The sequence below is a fragment of the Miniopterus natalensis genome, chromosome 1 (assembly GCF_054644295.1).
Source record: "Miniopterus natalensis isolate mMinNat1 chromosome 1, mMinNat1.hap1, whole genome shotgun sequence".
In the NCBI taxonomy this organism is placed as follows: domain Eukaryota; kingdom Metazoa; phylum Chordata; class Mammalia; order Chiroptera; family Miniopteridae; genus Miniopterus; species Miniopterus natalensis.
The window spans coordinates 144,416,419-144,439,656 of NC_142081.1; the positions used below are offsets into that span (position 1 = coordinate 144,416,419).

Consider the following 23,238-nt stretch of genomic DNA (forward strand, 5'->3'; position numbering starts at 1 on the left):
TACTTTCATTGTGGAAGTCAGAATAACATCCCCCAAAGATTCTAATCCCTGGAGCCTGTGATGCTACTTGGTAAGGGAGAATTAAATTGCTAACCATCCAACCTTAAGATAAGATTACCTTGGATAACCTAGATAACATTCAGGCCCAATGTAATCACAGGAAGAGGGGGGCAGAAGAGTCAATGTCAGAGCAATGTGCTATGAGAAGAATCAACCAGCCATTGTCGGCATTAAAGATAGAAAGGAGCCATGAGCCAAGAAGTGTGGGTAACCTCTAGAAGTTGGAAAAAGCAAAGAAAACGTATTCTCCCCTAAGGCCTCCAGAAGGAATGTAACCCTGCCAACCCTTTGATTTTAGCCCATTGAGACCCATTTCGGACCTCTGCTCCCAGAATTGTAAGAAATCAAATTTGTGTTTGGTTAAGGCACTAAGTTTGTGGTAATGTATTACAGCAGCGTTAGGAAATTAAAACTTTCCTCCACTCTCCTTTTCCTCTTTTGCCAGCAGGATGTAGTTGACAATGAAACCGTAGGTAATGGTTGAGATTCAAGAGGAAGGGATCCCAGGCCTCTGAATCACGAATAAACCAAAGTCATCTACTGACTAAAAACACACACTTTGGACTCTTAGGTAAGATGTAAACTTCTATTGTATATGAAAGATGACACTTGCTACAACTGCATATCCCATCCCAATGAGTAGAACTCTCTGTTCCTCAGTTTTCTTATTTAAAAATAAGTGAGAATAACAATAGTAGCTACCTCAAATAGTTATTGTGAAAATTAAATGTTACTATATCTAAAGTGTTTAGAATGATTCCTAACACACAGTAAGTGCAATGTAAATATTATTAAGATTGCACATATGCGTGCACGCATGTACACACACAAACACACAATTTATAGCATCTCTTCTGAATATTGAGCAAACACCCTAGATAAAAGATTGGCTGATTGGTAGACAGAATCCAGCAGTACACTGAAAGAATAATAGCCATGGCCCAAGAGTGGTTTATTTTAAGGAAAAATACAAAATGTTCAATATTAGGAAATTTGTTAATATCATTCACAATTAGTAATGAGTGGAAACTAGTTCCTTTCTGGCTCATAAGTTAGGGATAATTTTTATAGCTTTTCTTTGTTGGAGGGAGGTGAGCATGTTTTTCATAATATCCCAACAACATTTTAACACCGTAGGTTGTGAAAATTAGGTGAGGTGTTAAAATTCTGTTTGTTTCTCTGTCAGAGTTTTGAGCAGGTATCGAATTATAACTGCTTAAATCTGATTATGGATGATTTTTCTAGTATCAGGGCCCTATACTTATGTAATAATACTAATAATGAAAGATTTGAAGTATAGTATATAAATAAACATTTTTTTACACATGGCATTCAAATTAACTACAAATAGGAATACTGTCTCCAATAATATTTGTTTGGTAGCATTATATGCAGGAGCTTTGAGATTTACAGGTGCCACCAGATCGAGGGCCTATTGATTCCTTGATACCAAAATATATAAAAAATAATAATTTGATGTAACAAGTGAACCTCATGTCTGTGAGAAAATTAGCCCAGTCTAGATTTTCTACTTTTGGTATGTTAGAGGAGAAAATGTTCTTTGGGGAGAGAGATTGTATCCTTGTATACTCCTTGCTGACATTGGTTTTGTTGATATGCTCTGCTGAGTTTTAGGCCTAGGAGGAGAATTTGATTTGCTGAAATATTCTGTAACAGGTATTGTCATCTTATTTCTTCTTATAAACATTGGAGGCTTGTGCTCAGCCTCTGAAATAGAAAAAAAAATCTAAATAAGGCCATATTTGAGGCATCGAACATAACTTCTGTCATGTTTTAGAAGCAAATTACATACAAAAAAACAACATGAAGTTTAGGTGAACCAAATACACCCCAAATTCATAAAATAATCTAATCTCATCTTTCATGTCATCTGCTCATCTTAACGAGTTATTTGTTCTATAACATATAGATGTTCTTTACTCTTGGAATCAAATGTTTTTGGTAAGAATGAATTAGGGCTGGTGAAGGGCACAGTGAGGCCAGTGAGAGAAAGGAGAAGGATCTCTGATCCTGATAGACAAAAAAATAAATAGACAAGCTGGTTAAAACAAGTCATTTGTACTCAGGAGACCTTCATAAGGCCTACATGGTCACATCCAAGGAGGAATACGGATTTGAGGAGATGCTAAATATCAACACTGGAGACAAAGGGGTATGATTTGGGGATTCTTATACAAAAATTTTCCAAATATCTAGATGGGGTAAAATACATTTGGGGCCAACAGGTAAGACATAAAATTGAGTAATAGAAACATCACTGTCAGGATTTTGTAATCCTGAGGTGAAGAGTTTTGTAGAAGAAGACAGATGCAATAGACAATCCTTGGAGTGTCAGAATAAGGGGATATTTTCTAATTTCTAAATTACACTTATTATTGTCTATTAGCAGATAGAGCCCCTTTTGGGTTGGTTAAGTCCAACAGACCCTGCTGGGGTTTAGAGTAACCTCCAGGAACTCTAATTGATTACCGTATCATTCCTGGTATAAGGGGAACTTGTAAAAATAATAAGGTAGGCTTTTGTTTGAGGCTACTAGACATACTTCATAGTCGTTGCTCTATAGTCATTGCTCTATAGTCATTGTTGCTGTGCTTGTTTAAGGCTAGGGGCCCCCAGTCCAACAGGGATGTTTCAGTTGGGCTATTCTGCACCAATGTAAGACTTTCCACAATCCTTGATCCTTCTTGGTCCAAATCATAGGCTGAGGCTGGGCTTCTGGTAGGGACACAAAACTGCTCCTCCCTTTCGTATTTCAGATGTCTCATGGGACATCTGCTGGCTGGCTGACATTTTATTATTTTCTCTGGTGACTTTGTTTCTAGTAAAAATTATCTGGCTCAATGACAAACTGTGAAGAACCAAAATTCTGAGATCATTGTCTTTTTGTTAAGTCAATGCAGGGTTTCCCCTGTCACTGAACTGGCATGACCAAACCTATAGTTCCCCCTGTGTCCTCCTGTCTTGCTTCTAAAGAGTGTCTGTCCCTGGGGCACTTTACTTTTCAATACAAAGTTAAATTTCTGTCAAATGTATCTCTATGAGAAATTCATCAGGTGCTGCCCCTTAGAATAGCTGGAAATCACTATTGCATTTTACTGCATTTAAAACCAGATATCCTTAATATCTGTGTCCCTAACTAGTTAGTTACTTACTGGTTTCCTTATAACAACTCAGTAATTATCACAAACTGTACTTAACCTTTCGGTACCGCTTTATTGTCTTCAGATCCTTGACTTGATACTCTAAATCAATTGGAGAAAGAGAAAATTAAATTCACAGATACCAACAAGTATTTTCTATAGACTGCATTATCATCATATAAACTAAGTATATGTGTGTCTTAAATATCCTATTCAAATTCTTGGTGTTTCAAAATAGAGTATATTAAATGTATTTTCCAATGAAAAATTTTTCTGACTTTGAGTAAATATCTAAACAGTACATTATATTTGGGCAGAGAGACCAACCCTGACTACCTCCCAGATCCTAATTTTTTTTTTAATCCTCACCTAAGGATATGTTTTTTTTCATTGATGAGACAGAGAGTGAAAGGGAGATAAGGAGAGAGAGGGAGAGAGAGAAACTCCACCAGGAATCAAACCCTCGGCCCTTGGGTGCACAGGACAATGCTCTAACCACTGAGGAACACTGGCTAGGGCACGCCAACTTCTAATTTTATGGAAACTCTAAGGTGGAGACAAATTGCACTACTACAAAATTACCCACTGTCTTAATGCTTTTTAAAGTTATCTATTATGTGTTTTGAATATTTATTTTCTCTTAATTTAAACTTTACTCAACTTTTAATTTTAAAGCAACAAGATTTTTAACTCCCAGCTTAAACATCATCTTACCACATTCTTTCACCGTGTTGTTTATACATAAATATGCATTTTCTTCTGTCATTGAAATTACAAGGTTTAGGAAGAATTTCTACTGAAATATTTCCCAATTCCCTTAATAGTTTTTTCCCTCTGACAACCCCCAGGAGTATGTCAAAGATAATCAAGTGGAGCAATTTATTTTAAACTTGCATTGTTCTATACCAAAAAAAAAAAAAAGTGATACCTCTATGATATGCATTTAACAAAATATACAATAACAATACAATTTAGATTTCCTTTATAGCTTTTATTTTTAAGTAAAGTAAAAAAAAATTAAAACCACTATATTTTCTTAGATTTCTGGATGGCTACTCTTGCCCTTAGTGGAAAGGGAACTTTCCTCAGAAAGAAAGGTTATTGGGTAAGGAGGACACAGCCCCTGCAAAAATGCTCTGAAAAATAAGATTTAGAGTGATCCTCTTACATTTATGAAAATTTTAAAAAATACACATTGTTGTCATTTATTGAGTAAAGAGGAGACTTAAAAACCTCAGCATGATTAGTGTTTTGAAAGATAATGAGAAGAGAATTGGAAGTCTTTATGTACCATATGCCCTCTAGGTGGCCATGGTGTCTCATTACCTAGTCAGTTGATGTCCTTCTGTAGGTCTGGTCAGCACTTTTGATTTTGAGGGTGAATATGAGGGCGATTTAACTTTGGTCGGCTTCCCAGTCACTGCTGCTGGTTCTGCTGAGGCTCTGCTTCTCCAAGGGCGAGCCAACATGTTGACCTCAGCCAGCTCAGCATGAATCAAAGCTGAGATCCATTCTTTTTCTGATTTAACAAAAGGGGTGGGAAGGGCATGAAGGTTGTAATTATCATTGTCTGGAAACACTGAATTAGTTTTTTTACCCAGCACTCCAGTATAAAATGCTGCTAATCTGTTTTCTGGGTAGGCACCTGTGTATGACTCAAGGTTTCTGCAGAAAAGTTTCTGTTGACCTGTGATACTCTAGAGTGCCCAGAGTAGCTAATTCACTGAGGTACTTTCCGTGAATGGCAGTGGAATTGTTTTCAAATGTTGAAAACAAAACTCAGCCTTACAGGCCACTGCCAAATGAAAAAAGAAAAGAAAAAAAAGTACACCCACAAAAAATAAGTACAATATGATCTTATTAAATACAAACTGATACTTAAATAATAATTACAAGCATATCTAGAAGAGTATACACTAAAGTATTCACTGAAATGATGTCTGTGATCATTTTATTTATTGTTATTGGTCTTCTTTTATTTTTTTCTGGTTCTTCCCCCTCCCCCCACCCTCCAACAATAAGCACTTATTTCTTGTGTAATTTTTTTAAGTTATATTTTTAAAAAGGAAAAAATTTAGAGAATAAAGATTTCTCACCCCAAAATAATACTTCCTCAATTGTCTGCCAAGTAGTCCAGAATTCCTGGGGTAAGGAACTATGTGTTTCCAAAATGCTCCCATTTAAAACATTAGTCTGTTCCTGGCACATCGGTATTTCCTAACTTTGATTAGTGCAATGGTTCTCAAAGGGTTGTCTCAGACCAGCATTATCAGCATCATCTGGGGCCTTGTTAGAGATGCAAATTCTCAGGTTTCACCCACCCCAGAAGGCTGGCCTCTGTCAGTCTGATGACCAGCTAGGTTTAAGGATAGATGCTCTATGCTTTTTATGGTTGTCCCATTAAGACTGGCATGTATTTTCATGGAACAGGCCAAGATGGGCCTAAAGGAGGCTAGGAGATGACTGAGTTGATGGTTTTGGTGGGGAATTGGCAGAGCTGTTAGAATCTGGAACTTGGAAGCCTAGCTCCTGCCATCCATACCAAAGGAAGAAACAGGCTCTGTGTTCATCTCACCTTTTGAACTTGCGTGAAGCAGCCACTGTAGAACTTCGGCCAGAGAATCAGTACGTAAAATGTTACAGAGTTTTTCCAGAATCTGACAGAGAATATTGGAGTTATATAGTGAGCAAGTAAGTGGTATAAGGCTATAAAGTTCCCTTTACTTTCTCCAGTCTCATCTTCCCAAATGCACTCTGTACACAGTGCACAATTCAATCAATTGGGATTTTAGCTTGGGAGCCAGCAGAATCTTTAAAAAAACATCTCCAATGCAAGTAGTAATAGTTTAGGTTAGGCGATGCAGTTTTTCTTGTTTTGTCTGTTCAGTACCAACATTATCTGGAGGAGCCATTAATTTTTCTTCTCTTAGGGAATTGATCCTTTCCCTCTGTCCCATGGGGTTCTAATGGAGATCTTCCTGTCACAGAACTGTCCCCCTATCTGTACTGCTCCCCTCTATAGTGGGTGAATCTAGCTGGATTCCTCATTGTTCCTCAGTTCTCTGAATGTAGTGATTAGCCCAATGGGATAGGAATCTAATTCTCATTTGTCAATCAAAATCCTTCTTTGAGAATTTTTATCTGGAGCTAAGGCCTGAAGTGTGGATGATAGAGAAGATTAATATATGAAATAATTAGTTATAATAAAAATGGACTCTAATAAGCATTAAAGTGCAAAGTATTAAGCACATGATGTTTCCAGTTTGACCCTAACTCTATCTGCTATTAGAATTTAGATATATCTGAAATTCATTCCTGTCTCCTGAACTTCAGTCCTATATAACCATCAGCCTTCTAGATGTATCCACTTAAATATACTATAGTTACTTTGAACCAAACTATCTAAAACTAAAACTGCACCAAACTCGCTGTTCCTCCTGCTTCCCCTGTCTCAGTGGACAGCACCAGCATACATGAATGTATGTCCAAACCAGAATCTAGGATTCGTCCTAGACAATGCCAAACAACAACTTTAGTAAATTCTTCCTTCTAAATATTTCTCAAACCTCTCCATTTCTCTCTATTGGCACAGCCTTGACCCAGTCTAAACCATCATCAATTCTTTGAGCTACTGCAGCATCTTTTTCCTAGTCTCTCTGCCTGAAACCTTTTCTTAAAATACTATTAATTCACAAAATATTTCTGTCTGTCATTGATCTAGATGCTGGAGATATAGAATTGAAATTAAAGGGCAGAAAAATCCACTGCCCTATATTGAGCTTTGTTATATTATAAATTCTTGTCCTTGATAATGTCATACCATGAAGACAGCAAATTAAATATGCTCCTAATTTCACAATAAATCAATGGCCATGGCAAAAACGGGAAAAAGAACCCTCTGGTATTCTCTAGACCACTCTTGCCTCTAATGGTATTTTCATCAATATGATGATTGCACATTACTTCCAGCTTCTTTAACTCATAAATAACTCATTGGTCAGCTTTGAGAGAATAATTATCCTTTTAGTGAGAGGAAGTAGAATATGCCCTCCCTTCTTTTCATTAAGTTTTGTTCCAGAAGGAAGTCAATATATTGGCAGGTGAGTTTGATCTGTTGAAACTCGATTTTAGGATTTGGGAGTATAGGTCTCTAGTAGCCCCTATAGAGTACCCTACACTTTTTTTTTAAAGTTTGACTTTTCTGGGGTCTCAACTGAATTCTTGGTGTGTTCAACAAGGTCTCTTCAATCTGGCAGATCAGAAGTCCAGCATCTCTAAGCAATGTGCTATCTTCCATTAGCTTCCTTCTGCCAGGTCTCAGAATCTCATCCTCTCCATGTGCAGCTTATACTAGACTAAAGATTCATGAAACCCTGTGCAGATTTTTGGAGCTCATTCTCTCCATAGATCCCTCTTCTTCAGAATCTAAATTTACAAATTCTGGCCACTTCAGCATTCCCAAAATCTGAACTCCGTTTTCTCTACCTGGTGAGGTTGTTACTTTCTGTTTGGGCTCTACTTTTCTGTACCATGATTAGGAATGTGCCCCAGACAGAAACATGTAAATCATCCCAATTGTTATCTTTTTTTCTCAGTGGTCGTATATTTGTACTGTCTGCTTTCCAGTGCCTGAAAACAGTTTCTATGTATATATTTCACAGTTATATGGTTGTTTACAGTAGGAGGATAAGTCTTGAACCTAATCTACCATTTTGGAAGCAGGGTACCTTGCCTGCAATTTTGCTTCCTCCTCCCAAATTAATTCTACATATTGTATCTAGAGTAATTTTTCTAAAGTACAACTCTAATCATATAATTCTTGTACTTACAAAGTAATTCAGTATCATTCACTACTTAAAATTCTTCACCGACTTCCCACAGCCCTTAGGATGGCTTATAAAATACTTTATTACCTGGTATCTGCTCAGTCTCCAACCCCAGCATTTGCAATGTTTTCCCTTCACTTTCTGCAATAGCCATATTGATGCTTTTAGTTCCTTGAATAAACAATGCTCTCACCTCTTAACCTTTACATAAAAGTTCTCTTGGCTAGGAGTAACCATTTTCTTACTTCTCTTTATCTTGTAATTATACCTAACATTCTTTAGAGTTTTTTTCTCCTTGAAGGCTCTCTTAGCTCCAAAATTTCCTCCTATATGATCTTACAACACTTGTATAATCCCTCTCATAAGCTATGTGAATGAAGGAACCAACTGTATCTCCCAACTATATATAATATTTTGTCATTTGATATTAAATATGTATAGAATAAGTGAATGTGTTTGGCAGACTTTTTGGTGTCATTAATAAAGAGATTTATTTCTATAAATTCAAGATCTTTGAGAAGAACACTAAAAACAAGATCCTAATAGATACAGAATTCTGTTTTCCTTTAAAGTAATAATTGTGAAACTACATACTTTTTCATATGCTCCCCTGCACAGACATTTCTTGATTTCACAACCCATTCAGAGTTACCAGCCTAAATAGTAGTTCAGATTTTTTGTAGAAGGCACAGAAGGATGGGATACCACCAAGATGAACTCTCTTTTTAGGGTTCTTATGAAACAAGTCAAAACATTTTAATGACCTATTTTCTCACTTTACTCCTTTTCTTTTAATTTATTTAACAAATAGTCAACAATTATTTGCTAAAATGCCATGCTCTGTGGGTCAGTTAATAATTTGCAAGCTGGTAAGTGCTGAGGAATCAGTTGTGAACAAGATGGACGAGATCCGCTCCTTCAAAGAATTTACATTTTAGTGGATTTTGTATCAACTGATGTCCAGTTAAATCAATACCTGTGAGGTGTACGATGTTTTTGAGAGAAGGGTTCTTTAATAGATTCCCACAAGGCCAGTTTTATAGGATCATGCTGATCTATTGATGTGCCCACGGAAGCAAGATAGCCTCACTAAAACTGTGCACAGCTCATGGTTTAGTATAGTTGAGGTCCTATTTGGTTAGCTGATTTTCTACAATTCCACTTTGACCTTGATAGAACTTTTCTTTTTAATTTATATATTCAACATTCAATAAATACTTATTTAATAATTACTAGGTGCCTATCACTTATCGAGGCATTGAAGACAAAGCAATAACCAAGACACATAAGTATGAGATCTTATAAGACTTAAATTTTAGTGTGAGTGGGGTAGGGAGGCAGAGACAATATTGAAAAATAAATAAATATGAACATAATAGATATGGCATGTGTTATAGAAAAAAATCACACACAAAAACAAAGGCTAATGGGATAGAGAGTGTCTGGGTAGCTGCCTTCGATTGGATGGTCAGGGAAAGTACTTCTGAGTAAGTGATGTTTAACCTAAAACCTTAATGAGAAGAAGGTGACCACTGAAATGATTAAAGAGAAGATAATTTCTAGCAGGGGAAAACCCCTCATGGAAGGAATAAGAAAATTATAGAAAGATCAGTGGTGTCAGAATGCAGTGGTTGAGGCAAACAGTGATTCGAAAACTCTGTAATAGAAAGTCTTTAGCCAGAATCATCAGGAAATCATGTGTAAACACAAGTCATATCTGTAGATATTCTCCCTTCTTGTCCTCCTTTCTTTTTATGCTCTCTCCCAATTTGATCATCAACATTAAGTACTATGCCCAATAAAACTGTCATCCTTTACTTTTAACACAGCTCCTTATGAGGACTATTCAGTAACAACCCTTATAACATGCTCTGTTATTTGCAATTGCCACTACTGATATTTTAAAATTCTACCAGTCATCATTACAATATTTTGACCCTTAATTCACTGTAGGGAGTCTTAAAATGAGGCAAGGTGGAGGTTACCAAAAGGATCTAAAGAAGGTAAACAAAGAATGGCAGATGACAAATATCAGCTGATTGATTTATTCCTGGTTATATGTCATTCTCAGAAATAACTGTAGCTGGAGAGAACTATCCAGTAGTCTGATATGACATATTACTATTAATTTAACTCAGTTTATAATCCCAGGAAGAAAAGGTTTGAGGAAACAGTTTTCCACAAATAAGAGAAAGAGAGATGAATGTTGATTAGAGGAATCTCTGCTTTAAAATATGTGAAGGTGGGGGGCGGAGATTAACCAAAGAATTTATATGCGTATATACATAACCCATGGACACAGACAATAGTGGGGTGAAGGCCCAGGTGAGGGGTATGAGGAAGAAGGGGTTAATGGGGAAAAATGAGGACAGCTGTAGTACTTTCAACAATAAAGATAAATTTAAAAAATAATAATAAATTTTAGAGAGAAAAAATAATAAAGTAAACCAACCTCCAAAATATATATATATGTGAAGGAAATGTATTGGTAAAGGTTAGAATTTGGAGATAGTGCCTCTTAAGCATTAGGAAGATAATAAAGAAAGATATGGGAAAAATAGGGCCAAGGTTGCTGGGCAAATGCCAAGCTTTTCATTGCATCTAAACCAAACACTGTGGGTTATTTTTGTTGTTTTGTTTTAATTTTCATTAAATTTGTTGGGGTGACATTTGTTAATAAAATTATATAGGTTTCGGGTGTACAATTCTATAATACATCGTCTGTATATTGCATTGTGTGTTCACTACTCAAAGTCAAGTCTCCTTCAGTCACTACCCCCCCCTTACCTTCTTCTAACTCCCTCTATCCCCTTTCCCTCTGGTAATCTCCATGATGTTGTCTGTGTCTATGAGGGGCTTTTTTAATCCCTTCACCTTAAGCAAACAAACAAAATAGAAACACACTCATAGAGAAAGAACACAGACTGATAGCTGTCAAATGCTGTGTTTTTTAAAGAGTGACAAGATTCCAGAGAAAAGTAAGACTTCAAGGATCCTAAGTAATATGAATTTTTGTTTCTCGGTTCATGCTGTACCCAAGTTATGGATTAAATAAACATGCCCCTTACTTTGATTTCCTGATCCAGGTAGTTTGGTATGCATACAGTGTTGTTTTTGACGTTAGGCTTGGCACTCATCACCCCTGAAGAACAAGAGCCCGCAGTAGAGCATGCCTTTGGAGGTGAGGGTGGATTTTTTACCTTAATTTCCTAAATCAGAGATACAATATAATCAATATACATTTGAATCCACTTATATTTTGTATAAAAATTCAATGTAAAGTGAATTAGAAATACTGTAGGTAAATGAGAAACATACATAAAAGCAAAAGGTTAGTTTTAATCCTCCCTTAAATATCTAATTTTCAAATATTTGCTTTTGGAGACAGAACAAATAGTAATACATCATTTACTTTTGTGAAACCATTTAAAACCCTTGGTTAAACATCAGCATAATAATTTTTAGATGTTTAATGTGTAAATTTTACTTATATTGCCGCTTCAGATAAGAACCAACTCATGACACATAATAAGATTTTCTGTTGAGTTGGGAACGTTTCTCTTTTATGATCAGAAAAGATAGCCAAGAGGTTTTATGGTGTGTCTGTTTCTCTCTCTCTCTCTCCCTCTCCCTTCCTCTCACTGAAATCAATAAAGACCTATTTAAAAAAAAAGAAGAAGAAAGAAAGAAAGAAAGAAAGAAAGAAAGAAAGAAAGAAAGAAAGAAAGAAAGAAAGAAAGAAAGAAAGAAAGAAAGAAAGAAAGAAAGAAAGGAGAAAAGAAAAGAAGAGAAGAGAAGAGAAGAGAAGAGAAGAGAAGAGAAGAGAAGAGAAGAGAAGAGAAGAGAAAAGAAAAGAAAAGAAAAGAAAAGAAAAGAAAAGAAAAGAAAAGAAAAGAAAAGAAAAGAAAAGAAAAGAAAAGACTCTCAGAACAATAAGAATGAAAAGGAATCTCCTCAGCCATATAAAGGACATTTATGAATAAAGTAAACTACCATCATACTTAGTGGCGAAAGTCTGAGTGCTTTCTCCCAGTGACTTAGTAGGTCAGAGATGTCTGCTCTCATCAGTTCCATTTAACATTGTACTAGAGTTCCTAGCCATTGCAATAAGGCATAACAGAGAGAAAGAGCATGTGCGTTTGAAACTATAATAGAAGAATTTTAAATTTTGGCTTTATCAAAATTATAAATTTTGCTTCTTCAAAAGATATAACTACAAAAAAACAGAAGCCTCAGACTGAAAGTAAATATTTGCAAAACAGATATGTGACAAAAGATTTATACCTAGAATATATAAAAATGTTTACAACTTCATAATAAAACAACCCAATTTAAAATGTGGGCAAAAGATTTGAACACATACTTTTCATACAAGGATATATGTATGGCAAGTAAGAGCATGAAAACATGTCAACTTCATTAGTCATTAGGGAAATGTACATTAAAACCACAAAGAAATAGCCACTACTACCCACTAGATTGGCTAAAATAAAAGTACTGACCATACTAAGGATGTAGAGGAAAAGAAAGTCTTATGCACTGCTGGCAGGCAATACAAAGTGGTAAAGCCACTTTGAAAAACAGTTTGGCAGCTTCTTAAAAAACTTAACATTCACCTACTATAAGACTGAATCATTCTACTACTAGATTTTTTTTACCCAAGAGAAAAGAAAATGCATCTCTATACAAAGGCTTGTACACAAATGTCCATATCACCTTTGTGAAAAAGTGGAAACAAGCTAAATGTCTACCAACAGGTGAATGGATAAACAAATTGTGGGAATACTCCTCAGCAACAAAAAGGAATGAACTACCCTTTTTACTGGCACATAACAACATGGTTGAATCTTAAAATAATTATGCTGAGTTTAACAAATCCCAGATTTAAAAGAAGAGAACTTGCTATATTGTTTCATTTATATAAATTCCTGAAAATTGCATGCTAAATGTTTAGTGGCAGCAGATAAATGTTTGCCTATGAGAGGACCAGGGTCATGAGAAAACGTTTAGAAGTAATGCGTATATTTATTTTCTTGATTTCTGTGGAGGCTTCCGTGGTATGGAGATATATTTGTCAAAACTCGTCAAATTCTGCACTTTAAGTGCAAGATGAGGAAAAAGTAGGTTTGCAGTTATGAGTACACAAAACACAGTTTATTCTTGGATTATTATTTATTATTTATTATATTATTTTCCATATGAATAACTGTAAACCTACTTTTGCCCCACCTGGTATGTGCATTTTATATCATGTTAATTGCACTTAAATGAAACTGTAAAAAATATTGTGAAACATGGCATCTTTTCAGAAAAGTATGTGAAGAAGAAAGAGAAGGGGAAATGATAAAAGTCAAACTAAATAGGTAGCTGTAATAGTTGTTTCTTTACCTTTTTAATTACAAAGGGATTGTCATTGGAAGTTTTGAAGCACTCCTTGACTTTTCTACAGGGCTCTGAAATGATATTGAGGAAAAATATACTTAGATCAAACAAAAAAAATTTCTATCACATGCCATGTATACTGGTTTCTGAAACGGATGGGAGTACATTTGAATATCAGTTAAGATCAACCCTGGGGGTGTGAGAGATGAGATTAAAGATGGCAGTGGACTGAGTGGAAGCTACACTGACAATCTCCCGGGACCAAACTGGAATTACAACTAAAATATAGAAAAACCATCCTGAATAATCAACTGCAACTGAAGACTAGCAGGAGAGCACCCTCATAAGGAGGAAAAGTGGAGACTGCATAGACTGGTAGGAAGTGCTGAGGTGCGAGAGGGCTGGCTGGGCTCCTACGGACAGCAGCTGAAGGTCAGAGGAATATCTCAGCTGTAGAGGGTTCCCACTGAGGACTCTAGGGACTAAACCCCAGGCTGGGTTCCCCAGCCCAGAGCACCAGAACTGAGAAAGGTGCCCACATAACATCTGGCTATGAAAAGCAGCTGGGTTTCTGTCTGCCAGGGAGAGAAGGTTGGGAATGCAGGCACCCTCTTAAAGAGCCAATGCACAAAGTTTTGTGTGCAGCCACTCACACTGGGATCTAGTAGAGGGAGGGCAGAGTGGATTGAGTTGTATGAGGAGAACCTAGGGTTGTGGGCTCTGGAGATAGAGCTCAGGAGGGCACCCCTCTGGATTTCTGTACCAAGTCATTCTCCTGTACTGCAGAGGACATTTTTCTCGGGCAGACAATTTGCTACTTATGCCTGGGGGAGGGAAGCAATTGCCCCACCCTGCTGGAAAACCTCTCGCCCTACCCAGTGGAGTTTCTACAGCCTGAGGCTCATTAAGAGGTCAGATTAATCAGCTTGTAGGCAGAGGCAGACCTCAGAGTGCTTTCAGTCTTTGCCTGATCTGCTTCTGGACCTAGGCTTTGGTAAAGCAGACTTTGGTGGGCATCTTGGTCCTTTCCAAATGCACCCAACCCCAGCAGAGGAGACCTCAAGCTGAGGGTTGGTGATAGCTCCAAACAGGGTACTCAAGGCCAATCACAAACTGTGTCTGGCATTGTCCTGCACCAGAGACCCTCCAAAAAGAATGAGAGTCCAGAAGATCTACCCAATACATAAAAACAAACCCAAACAGGCAGCCAAAATGGGGAGGCAAAAAAAATAAGCCCCAAATGAGAGAACAAGAGAAGTTTCCAGAAAAAGAGCTAAATGAAATGGAGATAAGCAATCTATCAGATATAGAGTTCAGAATACTGATTGTAAGGATGCTCAACAGCATGAAAAAATATATGGAAACTATGAAGGAACTAAGAATGACATAGCAGAAATAAAGAAAACATTGGAAGAAATAAACAGCAGATTAGAGGAAGCTGAGGATCAGATCAGCCAATTAGAAGACAGAATAGAAAAAAAATTACTCAATCAAGGATCCAAAGAGAAAAAACAATTTAAAAACAGGAGGACACTTTAAGGGAGCTGTGGGACAACATAAAATGTAACAATATTCACATTTTAGGAATACTAGGAGAGGTCAAAAGTAAGCAAGGGTTAAAGAACCTGTTTGAAGAAATAATGGCAGAAAACTTCCCTAACCTGGTGAAGGAAGAAGTCACACAAGTTCAGGAGGCACAGAGAGTCCCAAACAAGAAGAATCCAAAGAGTCCCATGCCCAGACACATCATAATTAAAATGCCAAGAATTCAAGACAAAGAGAGAATCTTAAAGGCAGCTAGAGAAAAGCAATCTATTACCTACAAAGAAGCTCCCATAAGGTTGTCAGCTGACTTCTCATCAGAAACTGTACAGGCCAGAAGGAAATGATATGAAGTATTCAAGGTAATGCAAAACAAGGATCTGAAACCAAGATTACTCTATCCATCAAGACTATCATTCAAGATAGATGGTGAAATAAAGAGCTTCCCAGACCAAAAAAAAAAGGCTAAAGGAGTTTATCACCGCCAAACTAGCATTGCAGGAAACGTTAAAGGGACTGCTGTAATTAGAAGTAGAAATAGAGAGAAAAAGAAACATAGGCATAAAGAATTAAAATGGCAATAGATAAGTACCTCTCAATAATAACCTTAAATGTAAATGGATTAAATGCTCCAATAAAAAGACATAGGGTGGCTGAATGGATAAGAAAACATGACCCCAATATATGCTGTCTACAAGAAACCCACCTCAAAACAAAAGACTCACACAGGATGAGAGTGAAGGGATGGAAAAAAATTTTCCATGCAAATGGAAATGAAAAAAAAAAGCTGTGGTAGCAATACTCGTATCAAACAAAATAGACGTCAAAACGAAGACCGTAACAAGAGACAAGAAAGGTCACTACATATCCAACAAGAGGATATAACCTGATAAACATATATGCACCCAATATAGGAGCACCTAAATTTATAAAAAAAACTTCTAGAAGACTTTAAGGGAGAGATCGACAGCAAGACAGTCATACTAGGGGGCTTTTAACACCACACTGATTTCACTGGATAAGTCATCCAGACAAAAAATCAACAAGGAAACAGTGACCCTAAATGACACACTAGGTCATATTGATTTAATTGACATTTACAGAACATTACACTCCAAAGCTGCAGAATATACATTCTTCTCAAGTTCACATCAGTAGATGGTGGATAAAAAAGCTCTGGTGGTACATTTACACCATGGAATACTATGCAGCTATAAAAGAGAAGGATCACTTATCTTTTGGGACAGCATGGAGGGAACTGGAGAGTATTATGCTTAGCAAAATAAGCCAGTCAGAGAAACACAGATACCACATGATCTCACTTATATGTGGAATATAATAAACAAAATAAACTGATGAACAAAATAGATCCAGAGACATAGAAGCATGGAACAGACTGAGGGATCTCAGAAGAAAGGCGGGGGTGGGGGAGTGGGTAGGGAGAGAGTAATCAAAGAACTTATATGTCTATAAGCATAACCCATGGACACAAACATTGTAATGGGAAAGGCCTGGGAGTGGGGTGGATGCGGGGTGGAGGGGATCAATGAGGGAAAAAAGGAGACATCTGTAATACTTTCAACAATAAAGATTAATTTTTTTAAAAAACCAAGCCTGTGGTCTGTTCATAAATATTAGGAAACTTGCTGGAAGAATTGTACTACAATAACATAATAAAAGCATATTTATATTACAAAACAAATTATATGGCCAGAAAGATGATTTTTAAAAACACTGCAAGAGCTTTCTGGATGTGGTAAACTGTTTTAAAAAGTACATATTCTGGTGTAAGCATGTTTTTCTCTGGTTCCTACTCATAACTGTCACTTTCTCTAATTACAGAGACTATGTGTGCTGTTTGCTCTGTGGACAGAAAGCAAAGATGTATGCTGAGTTATAATTACACTCTTTATTTTATTTATTGTTTCATCCCATTTCATAAAATCATGTTTCTAAATCCCCCTAAATTACCCTAAAACCACTTAAACATTTGCTTAATTTTTCTTTGTATTAAAGATATAATGTTTAAATGATGCTGCCTTTTTTACTGAAGCCACAGTAAACACAACAGTTCTTTTGAAGGTGAAAAAATTTCACGTATATACCCAATAGTAACTGAATTCATTATTTAGGGAGAACAAAGTTATGGATATGAGTCTATTAAGAGAACGCTTGTGGGAAACAGAAGCCACTGTCGTTATTCTAAGCAGAAATATTTCTAATATTATTGGAAGGGCTAGAACAGTGAACTCTGGCCTTGACTCTTCATTTCAAGAACCACACCGTGTACCTGGCCCACAGAGGAGGGCACAGCCTTTATCACAAGCAGACGGAAAGGAGTCAGGAAGTCATGGCCACTTTAGGTGCTGTCACAACATCCATGAGGCTAAAGATTAGGCACTGGATTGCCCCTGCAATACAAGAGCCATCATGTCTGCCGACTTTGCCTTTTGACACCCATAAATCCAGAATCTGAACACTGAGATGTTGTAGCCAAAAAACTAAGAAGACCCATGTGTCCAGTCACACTTGATAGTAAGCATCAACCAAAAAGATGCCCTCGACCCCACATATGCGATATAAATTTTACCAGATGGCAACACCCAATTCCCTTCAAAGGACTCCTGCTAATGTAATTTTTAAGTTCCTATGTTTTGCAGTATAAGAAGGGACACCAGAAAGAAGGTAGAATAAGTGGGCTTTGATTCTTCATTGCCAGTGGAAAGGTGGGAAGAGGAACTCCTAAATGAAAGATGAAATGAGTTAACAAGCATGAAGACCTTAGAATGGAATCACATAGTAAATGCTCTATTAGTGATCCCTCATTATCTTTGGAAAGATATATTTTACCATATTATACCAAAATAATTTTCATGTGCCCTGAAACTCTTTGTAACAGCATGTAATTGTACAGGGCAGGATAAAGAGAACAGAATATAATTTCTACCATCCAGAATCCCTTCCATTTTACCTTGATCTCTAGATTTTGCCACACTGCTTTTCTCATATTAGTTTAAAATGTATAACATAATGATCTCATATATTACAAAATTATTATCATGATAGATTTAGTTAACATCCATCACCTCACAGTTACAAATTTCTTTTTAAAAAAATATACCTTTATTGATTTCAGAGAGAGGAAGGAAAAGGGAGAGAGGGAGAGAGAGAAACATCAGTGATGAGAGAGTCATCATTGATCAGCTCTCTCCTGCACGCCCCCGACTGGGGATTGAGCCCACAGCCCAGGCATGTGCCCTGACTGGGAATCGAACCTCAGTCTCCAAGATCCTACCTACATCAATGCTCAACCTCTGAGCCACACCTGGGTGGGCCAGTTACAAATTTTTTTGTCTTGAGAAATTTGAAGATCTAAACTCTTAACTTTCAAATATACAATATAGTATTGTTAACTATAACTATGCTGTATTTTTTATTAGTATCACTTCATTTCAATTCAGTAAACATTAATTCATTGAATTGTTTACAGAAGACCAGGCACTGTGCTGGAAGCAGGGGAGCGATCAAGAATAGCAAAAACACAGAGCCCTGACCTTAAGGTCTTTGCCATCCAGAGGGGAAGATGTCAACATGAAATTTCATGCCTATTGCATTTCTCCAACTCTATTTCTGAAATAGTTTCCCGATCAATGCTGGCTAACAATTCATTTTTGGTATCTCTTAGGCTACTTTTGTAGGAACTAGAGATTAGAACCACACCAAATATGTCTTGGACACAATTAATAATAATTATAATATTTGTTAACATTTTTGAACTACTGAATTAAAATTAGATGAGTGAAACACTTTTATAATGAATAACCTATTTCTCAGTGAGAAAATTTCATGGCTATTTAAAAATCACTGCAGCTGGATTAGCAATCATATAGCTTTCCACTTCCCCACCCCCCGCCATTCCCAATAGTTTGCAGGAGGCCTCAGGAAAGGTTTCATCAGCTGAGTGGGACTCACCAGAATGAGGCCGCGGGGGTGGGGGATGCCCTTTGCCACTGTTTGGAGCCGGTGAGACTCCTCTGACTGGGCTCTCCAGGGCTGCGGTGCTGGGTGGGTGACTGCATTTGGCAAATGGTATTTCGTCCCTCTCTGAGTGGTTGAACTGGCCAACATCCCACAACGTTCCCAGTGAGTTATCATCATCATTCACAGTACAGATCGGGATGTTATTCAAACCTAGGTAGTCAGGATAAAAAGATCGAAGCTCCAGATTAGGTTTGGGGCAGGTTTTCTTTGCGTGATCAGCAATGTTCCATCCAACCAGATGTTCTTAAGTGCAGGTAAGATGTCTGACTTCAAACTGTATGAACCCGTGCTAGTCCTTGAAAATCACTGTTGCAAATTATATTTGCAATACATGCTTCCTTAAAATGTTCTGCCATCTTGTTAGCCTGAGAGCCAGATCCACATCTTTGATCTTGGTCTGAGAGCCAAGTGGGGTAGATCTGCCTCTGTTCCAGACAGACCTCTCATTTCCCAAGTTTCTATAATGACTAAGAGGGATTATGTTAGCCCTCTTCATGAATACAAGATTGAGGTTGTTTGACAGCATCTAGGATGTCTCAATGTAGAAAGGCATCCTAAAAGACATTCACTGACTCTTCTTTTGTACTGGCAGAAGGTGAAAAGCTGTTGGAGCTAGAAATAGAGGCAGGATAAGGTGGATTGTGAGGGAAGGAACGATGGGGAATGTGATGCAAAAGAACCTCCTTCCTCATGTCACAGTTCTGGGTTCATTCCCTCTCAGCTATTTGCTTTTGGCTCAAATATTGGTTTAAGACAGGTCATTTTTTTCAGTACAATGCTATGCCATGTCGAATTGGACAGCTTAGGAAATGGGGACATGTGGGGCATTGCTGTACGTTAATCAGTGAATTATGAGAGGTAGTAATAGATGGCTGCTTTGTTTCACAGGAATCATCTCAATAGTGTTTTTCATATTTGTCATTCTTCCGAATCTCCCTCTGGTACATTTGGTCCATGCTCTTCTTATTTATCTGCTCAAATGACCTAAAAAATGTCTTTGCTGACAACCCTTTCTGAAATACAGCCCATCACTCTCTATCTCCTTGTGCTCTTTTATTATTCCCATAGCATTTGTCACTTGTCATATCTTTTTGCATTCTGCTAGACTGAGCTACCCCAGAATATCAACTTCATGAAGCATGGACTTTGTCTATTTCATTTTCTGCCCTTCTCCCAGTGTCTGGAATACTACCTGGCACAAAGTAGGTGCTCTAAGATTATTTATTAAGTGAATGGATAACATAGCCAAATACAAAGCTTTTATTTAATCTGATACTTTGAACTTCACTGATAGTAACTGGTTCCAAATAGAAATGAGAATAAAATTTTTGAAGACAGCATCACTTATCATTTTATCTTAAACACCTGGGTTAGTGATTGGCCCAGGTGCATAGTGAAAAATTGCTTATCAAATGAAATATATCACTTAACACAGAGACAATTAATGGAAAAAAAATCCTATTTTCTCTATTACCTCTCTTAATTATAAAAGATGTGTGTGGGGTGTGTGTGTGTGTGTTGGAGGGCCTTTTTTTCTTTCCATCTTTACATTTTTTCAGTTTTGTTTTTCTTGTTCATGCATACATTTTTCCATACACATATACATATATATGTGTGTGTGTTATGGGTTATATATATATATATATATATATATATATATACACACACACACACACACACACACACACATACAGACAGACATATATACAGGGTGTCCCCAAAAAATGGATACATACACTTTAAATAATGATAAAGGTAGTGTTTATTAAAATACATCTCATTTTCAAAATTGAGCTATCAGCTGTTAAAGTGTGTATACATTTTGGGGGATGTATGTGTGTGTGTAAAATTCAGATTGCATCTATCCAAGAGTTAAGAAAGAATTATATAAAAATGTGTGAAGGGTCAAAGGGAATGCCATTAAAGTGGCTTCAGAGTCCAATGGGACAATATTAAATGATTTAAAGCTAGTCATGGAAATGTGAAATTCGATCCAGCAGTGAAGGATGTTAAAACAGTCTCAGTGGGAGCTTCATTTACTTCCTTGAATATACAGGAGAATTAGGTCTTAGGCCCAAGAAAGACCAGCTCCCCCTCTAGTGATGCCTTTATATTCATCTCATATCAGTAACCTCCCACCCCTCATTGTACATATGTCACACCGGATTTGTCTAAATCCCTTGAACATGTAACAAGACCTTTCCCACCTCTGAATTTTCACACGTGCTATTACCTCTAGTCATAAAATAACTCTCCCCCATTACTTGCTGTTTCTTGTTTTTTAAGTATTGGTTTAAGTGTCACTTAAAAGAGACATTGTTTAGAGCATCATCCCAATATGCCAAGGTTCAGGTTTAATCTCTGGACAGGGAAAATATAAGAGTCAACCAATGAATGCATAAATAAGTAGAACAACAAATCAATGTTTTTTCCTCTCTCAAAAAAAAAAAAAATCAATAGTTAAAAAAAGAGAGACATTCCAGGCTCTACATTCTAAATCTAAATTAGGTTTCCTGTTGGTATGTTCTCATATTATTCTGTATTTTCTTTTAGGGAAACTGTCTTGTATCACATTCTCTGGAAATAGAAGCTGGGATGGAAATTTGTGTGAAGGAAATTTATTGGCGAGTGTTCTTGGGAACAACATATAAGAAAGCCAGAGAAGCAGAGTTGGGCAAAAGATGAACCACAGTACAGATACCATAGAGGCCTCAGTCAGTTCCACAAGGAGCAATGGATGGCTCTGGAGTCGTGTCTCAACTCAAGGCAAGGGGGTCAGGCCTTTCCAACCCCCATCAACCACTCATTGTTCAAACTCCCATTGTGCATGAGACCTCCCTTCAGCTGAGAGCAATTGCCAGAGAGGGACTCAGTGTAAGCCATCAGTAGCTGACACACCTGGCAGGTGGATAGATGAGTGACAGAAACTAAATTTTAAAAAATGTAAGAGAGAGAGAGAGAAGAAAGAGAAAGAAGAAAGAAAGAAAGAAAGAAAGAAAGAAAGAAAGAAAGAAAGAAAGAAAGAAAGAAAGAAAGAAAGAAAGAAAGAAAGAAAGAAAGAAAGAGAAAGAAAGAAAGAGAAAGAAAGAGAAAGAAAGAGAAAGAAAGAAGAAAGAAAGAGAGAAAGCGAGAGAGAGAGAGAGAGAGAGAGAGAGAGAGAGAGAGAGAGAGAGAAAGAAAGAAAGAAAGAAAGAAAGAAAGAAAGAAAGAAAGAAAGAAAGAAAGAAAGAAAGAAAGAAAGAAAGAAAGAAAGAAAGAAAGAAAGAAAGAATAGGGGGAAAGATGGGAGAAGAGATGGAGGAACTTAGGAAGGAAGTTGGAAGGAGGAAGATGGGGAGGGGGGAAGAAAGGAGAGAGCGAGAAGGGGTGGGGGTGGGTAAAATACATGCTTCTCCGGGGCTGGTATTTAGCATGTAGATGCTAGCATAGCTGTGCAAGTTGTTAAAATATTGAAACATTTTCATACCATTTGGCCATTGCTACCCTGAGCTCCCTGAGTGGCCCCTTTCCTAACAATGGAGTAATCCAAACGTGAATGCCTGGCACAGGGGGTGCCTGCTGGCCTCTGCTCTAACTCCAGTGCTGGCATTGGGTCTCAACAGTCAATGCCTGTGCCTCAGCAGCGATCAAATCCTTTGAATAGCACCCCTGTGTTCATCCACCAGAATAGTGGAGTAGCCCGTGTAGAGGAGACACTTTCTAGGACCTTGAGTCGCCTTACCTTTGATGTGGCAGACCCTTCTGGGGTGAGGGGTGTGCCTGACTAGAAAACAGCTTCCATTTCTTGCCATACTATGGCTGCCTTTGCTCTCAAGCTGAGGAGCAGAGGTTGGGGATTTGAGGCTCATGTTCACAGAATGTTGGTTTGCCCCTCTCCACTGTTGCCACACAACGCCTTGGGGTCTACCTCCTTAGCCTGGCTCCCACTTCCAGAGATGATCATACCCTGAAATCACAGAATGACAATCGTTTGACAAGGGGTTCTCGACATTTCCTTGCACAGTGAACATTTCTCCAACTTCTTCGTTTGTGCTGAATTATTCCTCGTATCAAAGCAGTGTGAGGGTATTTTATTTTCAGATCAAATTTTTTGTAAACATTGAAATCAATCTAGGCTTGAGCAGAGAAGAAATATTTTTCCTTGGGAAAATCAAAACATTTGTGAGAAACTTAAAGTATATTCTATATTTAATTGCATTTAAGGTCACTTTGTTGGCTTTCCAACA

General features: G+C 37.3%; 1 protein-coding gene across 1 annotated transcript; it reads right to left on the minus strand.

Annotated features, from left to right (window-relative positions):
* Window positions 1-1,588: 1,588 nt before the first annotated feature.
* C1H4orf17 (chromosome 1 C4orf17 homolog) lies at window positions 1,589-22,860 on the minus strand. Its single transcript, XM_016223596.2, has 8 exons — window positions 22,734-22,860; window positions 18,944-19,162; window positions 13,436-13,500; window positions 11,116-11,256; window positions 5,797-5,878; window positions 4,548-4,740; window positions 3,280-3,323; window positions 1,589-1,788 (listed from the first exon to the last, which is right to left on the minus strand). The coding sequence occupies exons 1-8, from the start codon at window positions 22,858-22,860 to the stop codon at window positions 1,589-1,591; spliced, it is 1,071 nt and encodes a 356-aa protein (XP_016079082.2).
* Window positions 22,861-23,238: the final 378 nt, after the last annotated feature.

Bases quoted from the DNA above. Each gene is read 5' to 3' on its own strand.
- C1H4orf17 (XM_016223596.2), bottom strand. From the start codon at position 22,860: ATGAGCCTCAAATCCCCAACCTCTGCTCCTCAGCTTGAGAGCAAAGGC. The intron at 3,324-4,547 runs GTAATGAGACAC...CAATTGATTTAG, and splicing joins GAAGGACATCAACTGACTAG to AGTATCAAGTCAAGGATCTG. The intron at 1,789-3,279 runs GTTAAGTACAGT...TTTCTATTTCAG, and splicing joins CAATAAAGCGGTACCGAAAG to AGGCTGAGCACAAGCCTCCA.